The sequence below is a fragment of the Bufo gargarizans genome, chromosome 5 (genome assembly GCF_014858855.1).
Source record: "Bufo gargarizans isolate SCDJY-AF-19 chromosome 5, ASM1485885v1, whole genome shotgun sequence".
Lineage (NCBI taxonomy): Eukaryota > Metazoa > Chordata > Amphibia > Anura > Bufonidae > Bufo > Bufo gargarizans.
In genome coordinates, this window is record NC_058084.1 from 137,078,496 (window position 1) to 137,089,148 (window position 10,653).

General features: G+C 42.4%; 1 protein-coding gene across 1 annotated transcript in view; it reads right to left on the reverse strand.

The window, feature by feature from the left end:
* Positions 1–10,365, reverse strand: part of COLEC12 (collectin subfamily member 12) — a 134,179-nt gene extending 123,814 nt beyond the window's left edge. The window contains exon 1 of the mRNA XM_044294813.1: positions 10,010–10,365. Coding sequence (XP_044150748.1) covers positions 10,010–10,016 — 7 coding nt within the window. The 5' untranslated portion in view covers positions 10,017–10,365. The remainder of the gene's footprint in view (positions 1–10,009) is intronic.
* Between the last annotated feature and the right edge of the window lie 288 nt (positions 10,366–10,653).

Consider the following 10,653-nt stretch of genomic DNA (forward strand, 5'->3'; position numbering starts at 1 on the left):
AATTGAATCTGCTTAATAAAAAAAAAATTATATTACAAGCTCATCAGAAATCTAGAACGCTGCACTTTGCAGGCTGCGTTTCCTGGGAGTGATTGACGCATACGTATTGGAAAACTGGCTGCAGCAGGGGGGCCCATATTAAGGTTTGCTTTGGGGCCCCATGAGATCTGTATATGCCCCTGCTCACAGCATATTCCAAAGAAACATGCTATGCTCTCATTATGACTATTCCAGATTCAACTATAGCAATTTATCTCTTGAATTCAAAGAATAGGCTTCACCCAACACGTATCTCCTGCCAGCACTATGTAAAACTTCTTCCACTAGCTCCCAGGTTTCTTTCAACTTAAACTATAAAATTCATCTTTATTCTTGGCTCAGCCATGGCTGTGAGATATTATTTCACTCCCACACACAGCTATACTACTCTACATCAGCAGCGGTTTAGGTGAGAGGGAATTAGCTAAGATGTAGAAGTCTTGTTTCAGGTTTCAGGAATTGCCTCAATAGGTTTGCATAGTTATTATAAAGGTCTTGGCATATGCCACGATTCTATGGTTCTTTAGATTCAGAAAACATAAATGTGTTTTCAGAATGTAAATTCTAAATGTGTTAATCTGGAGGAAGACAAGCCAAAACCCCCAGTGAGCAACCTGCCAATTGAAACCTTATGCATGGATTGTTCATACCTCCATATACATTAATTATATTATAGTCCTGGATCAGTTCACTAATAAAATATGATTACATCAACATTTTACGGCCAACTCTTTCTTAGGCCTCATGGACATGGTTATGTTTCAAATCTATGTTGCACAGATTTGTAATATGGTGATCATAGGCCGACCATAATGCATGTATGGATTGTCTCGGCCGTTCCCCGGTGGCAGATATCGAAGGAAGGGAGAATCGGCATGTTGGATTTCAATGCATGTGATCTTTGGTTTCTCAAGAGATAAAATCCTTCTGCCTAAACCAGGATGATCTGCTTCTTTAGACATCAAGTAAGGGTTACTCCATTTTATTTTTCTGGTACACTGTGTGCTATACAGGACCCTGAAGAAGCTCCCGTCCTCATCATAGAAAGTGATTGAGAGCTTTCAGCATCTATTACTGGCTGTTATATGTAAGGACTTGATTTTCTGTTATCATTAAGACATTTGGGGGCTTTGGAAACTAATCACTAGTTTCCCATAGAGTTATTGACTCAAGTTACCATGGTTAGAACCAGTTAATATAGTAACTTGAAGGACCTGTTTGGGAATTTTGAGGTAATAGACAGGGGTTCTCCATTCGGAAACCTTATCTTTAGGCCAGAGTTGGGCCTCTCTTGCTCTGGAGGACCTGCCCTGCAATACATAGACAACCTATTGATGGGAATGGGCATTTGATAGGGAAAACAAGCACTAATGGTATATTCACATGGCAGAGAATTGTTGCTGAAATTTCTATATTCACATGGCAGAGAATTGTTGCTGAAATTTCTATGAGCGTCACTGTCTGAATGGGGTTTGTGGAAAACCATGTGCATTTCAACACACAAATTTTAGCATAAAATATGAATATTCCCATACTGGTTTATGGAGGTTCCAGAAATAAGGGATCTCTTTGTCATATGCTTATTGTCAAGTGACCAGTGTAAAATGTAAGGATTGGCCAGAGCGGACAACCTCTTGTAGCATGTGTAGGGTTCCACGTAGCAGCTCCTAAAACCCTTACTATTAGGTAGTCACTACGGTGTGACGGTGTTAACAGGGCATACATTAAAAATCAATAAATTAACAATTCATTTTCAAACTATGATGACTTGTATGACAGCGGGTTTTTTGGCTGATCTGCAGTGAGATCTTGGCTGTGCAGAAGCCCCTATTTTATATATATGGGTCACATGCCGCTTGGAAACACATCATCCCTGAGGTCAGTCATTGGCTGCAGTGGCACATGTGATCTACGTCCATGCGGAAGGTGACAAACAGGGAACAGAAGTCTAGTGATGACAGCCAGGGACCCACGGAAACAGAACGGAGCGGTGGGCAGCAGGTGAGTATGGATTTCTCCACAGATACCGCTGACTGGGGGGCATAAAGAAACAAACCTGGACGACCCCTTTTAACTGTATTACTTCTAGACACAAATGGTACCTTTTCAGTGAAGTGTTAGTATCAAATGTTTGGTGTTTGTCATATATTTGTCCTTTAGATCTTTTTATGCTTTTCTTAATCCTCTGCTAACATTTACAGTAGGTTTCAATACCACAATGAAAAAATTCCTCTTACCTGATTGCAGCGATCTTGAAATAAGCAAGATGGCCGATATAAGCCCTACCACCTTTTACAACATAAACAGGAAACTACAATGACCCAATTAACTGAATAAAACCAAGCAATACATATTAGACTGATGTTCTGGTCATTGAGCTCAATTACAAATGTGTCAGCCAAAGCCTTCAAGACATTCACCAATGAAAAATATGGTTTACATTTTTTGTAAAAGAAAATTAAATGATGTCATTGTTGTGTTCTGTTCATCCTGAGAGGAGTCTAAGGAGAAGAAAACACGTGTGGTCAATGACTGTTTTAAAAAGAAAATAATTTGCTGGTCGTTCCAAGATGGACATTACTGGACATGGCAGTAGAAGAGCATTGTCTGCATTATAGCCTATGTCAGACTGGACACGAGTAGGGTTGTGTGCGTGGAATTTTAATATTAGCGCCAATTACAATATATAAAAAAGTCACAATGTACAATCAATACCTAGAGAAACAAACTGAAGCTGGCCATGGACATTGAGATGCACAGTTCTACAGATCCTGGGAAAGGAAGGAAGGGGCGCACGGCGGCAAACCTCAGGCTTATCCCTATGCTCTTTTCTACTACTGGGCACTGGGACACTCCCCAGAGTACAAACCACCAAAGAAACTCTATGCAGACATAGCTAACAAGCTAGACTAGAGTCTACAGAACAGCAGATTCAGCTCTGCTATAGACTATAATACAAGTCTGAAACTCAGGATTGATACAAGGATGCAAAGGATTGGGATTTCTGTACACAAAACCCCTGTTGGACTCCATTATAAGTGATTGTGGGTAATTGGGTGCCAATGGTATCCGGCATATGACTGATCCAGCAGAGCATTGGGGCTTCCATTTTTTTATGTGTATGTTCCTATCTATGTCAAATGGTAATGCTGTAAAATGGTATGAACATCTGCACATCTCTTCGCCTTAGGCTCCTTTCACACCTGCGTTCAGGTGTCCGCTCGTGAGCTCCGTTTGAAGGGGTTCACGAGCGGCCCTGAACGCAGCCGTCTGGCCCTAATGCATTCTCAGTGGAGGCGGATCCACTGAGAATGCATCCGCCTGCCAGCGCTCAGCCTCCACTCCGCTCAGTGAGCGGACACTTGAACGCTGCAAGCAGCGTTCGGTTGTCCGCCTGGCCGTGCGGATCCGTTCCGACTTATAATGGAAGTCAATGGGGACGGATCCGCTTGAAGATGACACCATATGGCTCAATCTTCAAGCGGATCCGTCCCCCATTGACTTTCAATGTAAAGTTGGAACGGATCCGCTCAGGCTACTTTCAGACTTAGAACATTTTTCTAAGTTCTAATGCAGACGGATCCGTTCTGAACGGAGCCACCGTCTGCATTAATATGAGCGGATCCGTTCAGAATGGATCCGATCGAACGCAAGTGTGAAAATAGCCTTATACTGATATGAATGTTACTATGTACGTGACTAACTTTTTGTGTCACCAAGTTTTTACACACTTCATTACTAGTGATGAGCAGCATAGGCAATATTCGAATTCGCGATATTTTGCAGATTTTTGGCCGAATATTCGCCATAAATTTGCAAATTCGAGAATTCGTGATCTCCAGTCATTATTCACTTGATTGCAAAAATCGGCAATGTAATATATTCGCGATAAAAATTTGCGATTCGAATATTCGCGCTCAACACTATTCATTGCAAGTACTATGGGCTTATGTGCACAGCTATATCCTAGATTGCCATTGTACAATTACATAAATAGGCTGTCATAACCTGCTATAGGCCCATACTGTACATCTGTGTCCATACAAAATGATGTGGCATGTTGCTTTAAAGGGGTATTTTCCCTAGAAGATTTGCTCTCAGGGAAGAATAGTGTGCCTCAAGGAGGTACTATAAGGCAGCACACAGTTTTACAGGTCTGTAATAAGAACCTATAGGTATTCTGTGTGCTGCTATACAGGTTCTGTGCATGCATTGTCTTATACAGTATGTGCATGGACACGGAAAGGGGTTAAGTCACTTCAGCAAATGGCATTTATCATGTAGATAAATACAAGGCACTTACTAATGTATTGTGATTGTCCATATTGCCTCCTTTTGCTGGTTTGATTTATATTTCCATCACATTATACACTGCTCGTATGCAGGAGTTATGACCACCATGCAATCCAACAGCGGTGGTCATACTTGCCCACTATAGGAACATGTGCCAGCCTCCCTGGTGGCCGGGACTGCAGGAGTGTGCCTAGGCCAGAACTTTCCCAATAGTGTACAAGCACGGCCACTGCTTCTTGCGAGTGTTCACAATAATTGTCCCGATCATCTGGGAAAGGGCTCTAACACTGAATCCATCTGTGTCTTTCTGGACCAAGCGGACAGAACAATAGGAAGTAATACAGGAAACTGTTACAGCGCTGGGAAGAAGTTAATTCATTTACAAATTATCCTAGCCAATTTTTTACCACACATCTATTTCAACATATTTATAGGATTACTAATTTAGAAACAATATTTAAACATGTCTTAGCATAATGTCACATCCCCCATTTTATATTACACCACGATAGGTAACAAATAAGCTTTTGATTAGTAAAAACCAAGAAGTAAATCAATGGCCTTAGCTGTCACCTTTTTGTAAGCTGCAGTGATCTCATGATTAAGATTGACGCTAATACTAATACTAATGTATTGTTATTATCCATATTGCTTCCTTTTCTGGCTGACTTTATTTTCCTATCACGGTCCCGTCCACCAGAGAGGCTGACACTTTTTCCTATAGTGTGCAAGCACGACCACCACTGATGGATAACAGGGTGGTCGTAACCATGGAAATGAGCAGTGTATGTGATGGAAAAATGAAGCCATCCAGCAAAGAAAGCAAAATGGATAATAACAATACATTAGTAAGTGCCTTGTATTAACTTTCTCTACATGATAAATGCCAATTGCTGAAGTGAGACAACCCCTTTAAAAACAGGTACTAATCTGACAGATCATGTGCTACGGCTCCGGTATCACATGAATAATCCCAGATCTGTATGCCATAATGCATCCAAGTATCATTTATTTCAATTTATCATAATATTAGACATCTCAAATGGGGAAATAAATGGTTTCCATTAAAGGGGTTGTCCAGTTTCAGTAGAAAACTGGACAACCCCTGGGATCTGCTTGAAATAAAAAACAGGTAAGTACTTACCTGACAGATCCCACACCAGTCTCTATGTACCTGGCTGCAGCAGTGGCGTCATGTCAACAACATGTGACGTCACTGCTGCAGCCAATCACTGGCTGAGAGAACCAGAGCGGTGGTGCAGGATACATTAGGTAAGTATAACCTGTTCTTTATTTCAGGTGGATTCCAGTGGTTGTCTCAAATTGGACAAACCACATTAATGGAAACCATTTATTTTCCAATTTGGGATTTCTAATATTTAAAATAAAAGTAAAATAAAATAGATGGATGCATTATTATGGCATGCAGATCTGGGATTATTCAAGTGGTCCAATAATATAATGTACATTGTAAGATAGGGTGAATGAATTGACCAGGAGAGTGCAGGTAAGTTCACACTGAGTCCACCATAAAACCTATTCTTCAATTTTGGTTCAATTATCATTTTATCGCTACAATGAAGTGACTTAGCCAAGGGAAGTTGTTGGGAAAGTCACAGATCTTTGCCAACTTACTTCAAAAACCCCAGGCAGTAGAAACAACATGTTATAGTTCATTCCATTGATCCCTAGAAATTACAAGTATTTTGCAGAGCAGAACTGTGGCAAAAGGTTTCACATTGCAAGCAGAAGTTGTGCAATGTCCCAGACTTCATACCACCAGAATGAAAAGCTCAACACATCATTTCCATCTAGTAAGAAAAACATATTCCATCTACGTCCTCAGAATGAGCTCTGCCGGGCATTCACCACTTACACATTTCATACTTCATGGAGAAGGACATTTGTTAAATTACAAAAGAAAGCAGCAACATGTCTCTCAACTTTTCACCTCAGCAGCACCGCTATAAAAACAGCTCAGCGATACATGCAATCCGTGCCAAAAATGACTCAAGCCTATGATTTGCTAGTTAACTAAATATTACATGTGTTTAGTCACCTAGGGTTCACTAGTACTGAGGTCTGGGAGGGGACCCTGTAGTCTAGGCTTTACTGAGAGTACTTACATTCCTCTCTGAGATATGTACAAAGCTGAAGAACGCTGTCCTAGTCAAAGCAGGTTTGACCATATCTTTAGGTCCATTCTGGCTTAGATGTGTACAAAATCAGGATGTCCCTTCTTCAGAATCTCATGACTTGAAGCCAAAAATCTGTCATTTTCTAGGAATGATATGCAGAAATATCGCTTATGCTCATGTATATAATAAAAGGAAAAAAAGTCACAAGATATTTGATCTTCTACGTACAATTGGCTCTCATCGGCTGGTTATTAGAAAGAGCAGTACTGTGAAGCTATGCAAAGATTAGTTTCCCCGATATATTCATTTGGGTCCACTGACTAGGACCCTGTTAACCAACCATAGCTATTATTTCAGAGTTCTGGAGGAAAAATGAATCTGCCACATCAACCCATTGAATTAAGATCAATGACATAGTTGAGGGGTGGAACATAGACATCTGGCAAACACAAACGATTAGAAAACAATGGGTCTGTCTTGCCATTGCCAAACCCTCCTCAAATCCAGCAAGTTTTACTGGGTTAGATCAACGCTGATGGGGAATTTTGGCCAGACAGTGCTACCTCTTTAGCCAAAAGTACAACCTACTCTTAGCTTCCACTTACAGGAAATGAAACATCATTTTCACAATGTACAGGGGGACTGGATAGCAAAGATTCAGTAGTATAGTGGAAGGCCACCAGATCAAGTAATATTTCTATGACTATACATGGTAGAGTCACATTTTATGACCACCAGCTAATATACAGAGTAACTGCCGTGTGCAACTAGACAAGCTGAGAGGGACTCAATAGGATCCTGGTAGGTTGTTACAGGTATCTGGAGCAATGCTGACTGCAGTGCATCCCACAGCAGCTAGACGGTGGGTGGCGGAGGGTCCATAAAGCGACCATGATGATCAAGGTGGTCCCACAGATTCTCAATTGGTATCAAGTCTGGAGAATTAGGGGGCCAGTGTAGCACTTAGAAGTCTTGGTCATGCGCTTTCAAACAATGTTGAACATTTTTAGCTGTGTGACATGTCACAGTGCGTTTCTGGAAGATCCTATACGCCACAGGGAAGACAATCAGCATGTATGGGTGTACGTGATCTGCAATGATGGATTCATACCCTAATAGGTTGAGTGTGCCTTCCACATGGATGGTAATGAGCCCACCCCCAGCTTGTGTTCTTCCAGCAATGGTTACAGGATGTTTGTTCTCTGATGTTTCTTACCTAGCATGACAAAGTCCATCTTATCGAAGAGGGCAACTCATTGCCCTCATTGACTTTGTTAGCAGTGACCATCATAGGTCTCTGAAAACTCTGACTGGTGAGTCAGGCCACCACTATTTTAGGGTCATGTGAACCATTAGTGCAATCCTTGCATGCAGTCCAATAGGAGGGAGTGGGCCCCACAGCACACCGGTCCCTCTGCAGTGGTACAGGTTGCACATATGATATGTCCGCTACTGACGCTAATTACTAACACTATGTTAGCGAATTTGTCCTATATATTCATAGAGGTTCACCAAAAGTAACTGATAATCATATGCAGAAAACTGGATTAGGTCCAAAAATTCCATACTTCTGCTTCTTCCTCTTAAAGGGGAATGTTGTTAGCTAAATTACATCTGTTGGTACGTCATATAGCAGGGATCAGCAACCTTCGGCACTCCATCTGCTGTGAAACTACAACTCCCAGCATGCAAACATGTTTGGCTGTACTTTTAACTCCCATAGAAGTGAATGAAGCATTCTGGGAGTTGTAGTTTCTGAACAGCTGGAGCGCTGGAGGTTGCTGATCGTAGACATGTTGGTGGTACAAGCCCATAATTGTACTTTACAAATGGAAGGGGTCATGAAGCTTTTTGATGGATAGATCTGTAAAATCTCTACATTGCTATAAAAAGAGATTTATAAATCTGGAACATAACATTGTGAGAGCTCGTGGGCTGAGGGGTTAATATGTAATCAACGGGATGTCCTCGAGACTCTGCAAATCACAATTAAAGCATTATTCCACTTTAATAAATACATTATTGTTAATGACATCTGTAACCTTCTCCATCCCTCAGTCACCAGCATTTCCATTAGTCTGGGGTCTTTCACTATCCTAATTGGACCAGCATGTTTCTTACATGTATCCTCTGCTTACTCTCAGATCTCGCATATGTAAGAGAAAGCAAATATTTTCCAGTCAGTGGATCCTGGATAGATGGATGCCAAATTTATTTCACAAGCCAGTCCTGCCTCCACTGGCACCTAACCATTTCCAGATGTGCAGAGGAAAGCAGCACATCACGGAAAAGGCCAGTGCAGGGCTGTAGTGAGACAGCAGGGCGGCTGGGAATGTAACGGGAAACACTTCGCACAGGACTTCAGATTTGGGGATAAGTGTACAAGCAGGAAAGCCTTTCCACTAATAGCCGTCTCAGGGTCGTAACTTAAAGGGGTTGTGCCATTTGGACAACCCGTATAAATATTCTGGATCCCCCTGAGCACAGCTGATGTAGGGGTCCTATACCTGTAGGTTATCCATTATACAATCATTCCCAGAAAATAAAAGGGTGTCCATCAAATATTCAGTCATTTCACTAGCTACCAGTGGTCCTCAACCTCTCAGTCTAGCAACTGTGAGCTCATCAAATCATAGGGGATTACTGTATCTGCAATAGGAATATATTTAAAGGGGATGGCCCATCTGGGACATTGAAGGCATACTGTATTGCTAGGATATGCCATCAATATCAGATAGGTGCCGGTTGAACATCTGGGACCCGCTCCTATCTCCACAACAGTGAATGGAGAGGTGCGTTCTCCATTCACCGCTATAGGACTTCGGAAAACAGCCGAGTATGCTTGCTCAGCTATTTCTAAAACTTCCATAGCGAAAAATGGAGAGCATGCTGCACATGCACAGCATGCTCTCCTTCAGTTTGGGTGTCCCGCTCTGGAGAAAGGACCAGGTCACAGAGGTGGGACCTGCACCTATCTGACATTGATGGCATTTTCTAGCGATATGTCATCAATGTCTGAGACTGGTATACCCCTTTAAGATTTCAAACAGCCTATGCTTGTGTGTCTCCTTTGATTTATGCCTTTTAAAAGGGGTGTGGCCTGTTAGCCCCCGCTGGTGCATCGCTTTTAGGAAGGTCTAATGACAGAACCTAGTGCGGCAGGTCAGACCTGGCCTAGGGTTTCTATATGGTATCGGTATAGCGGAACATTTATTGTGAGGTGTGTGGTATTGTAAAGAATATGTCAAATACAGGTATAGCAACCACCTCTTTGTATAGGTCAATAGGCTTACCAGCAGTCCTATGTAAGACCGCAGCATTGTCATACTTGCGTCAAATGACAAACTTACTACATCTGTGCATTAAAGGACCACAAAGAAATAAATAGCAAACTCAACTTTGTTACATGCGTATCATGCATAACTACAGAGTTAAATGACAATTTCAGCTCTGCTACCTCTGTACGCTGCCCGGGACCTGAGAAGAGCCCCTGTTCTGGAGAATGGTGGAGCATAACAGCTGTGGTGAACAGTCCTTACCTTTCATGTTGGCACAGAAGGGGGGTAACGCAGGAAATTCAGAGGCGTTGTTGATGAGGTGTAAGCTGAAGCCTGGTGGTCTCTTGGTTGTTATATGTCCATATTGCACAGAGCCTGCTGCAGATGACGAGTGAGGGGCTCTGCCCTCAGCTTCTTCAGTCTCTCCCAGAAAGATGCTGTTAAAGTCTCAGGCCGGACTTGTTGCTGAGCCTCCTCCTACTCTGTCATCACACAGCTCTGAGGGCTCAGTCCAGTCCCAACTTTGCTCCACACACTGAACTTGTCACCTACAGTATAGACATAAAAGTCAAACGCAAGCCCAAAGCTATTCTGCAACCATGTGCATTTGTACATATGTGTCCTAGGGCTCTGCCACTCCCCATCTCCTCCCCTTGGAGGTTTATGGGTGTCACAACAGGAGATGTGACCCACAGTCATGTGAGGAGGGAGCATATAACATACCAGACCTCTCCTTGTCTCCTTCATCTTAGGGGAAACAGGGGGGGGGGGGGGGGGGGGTGATGAAGCACCAGGAAAGGACCAGGATAATGTTACTGTACGTTACATGGCCGTCTGGACTGCATTAGTGCCTAAATGAAAAACATAGGTGTCGTTTAGCTGGACTCACGTTCGCTATACTCAGT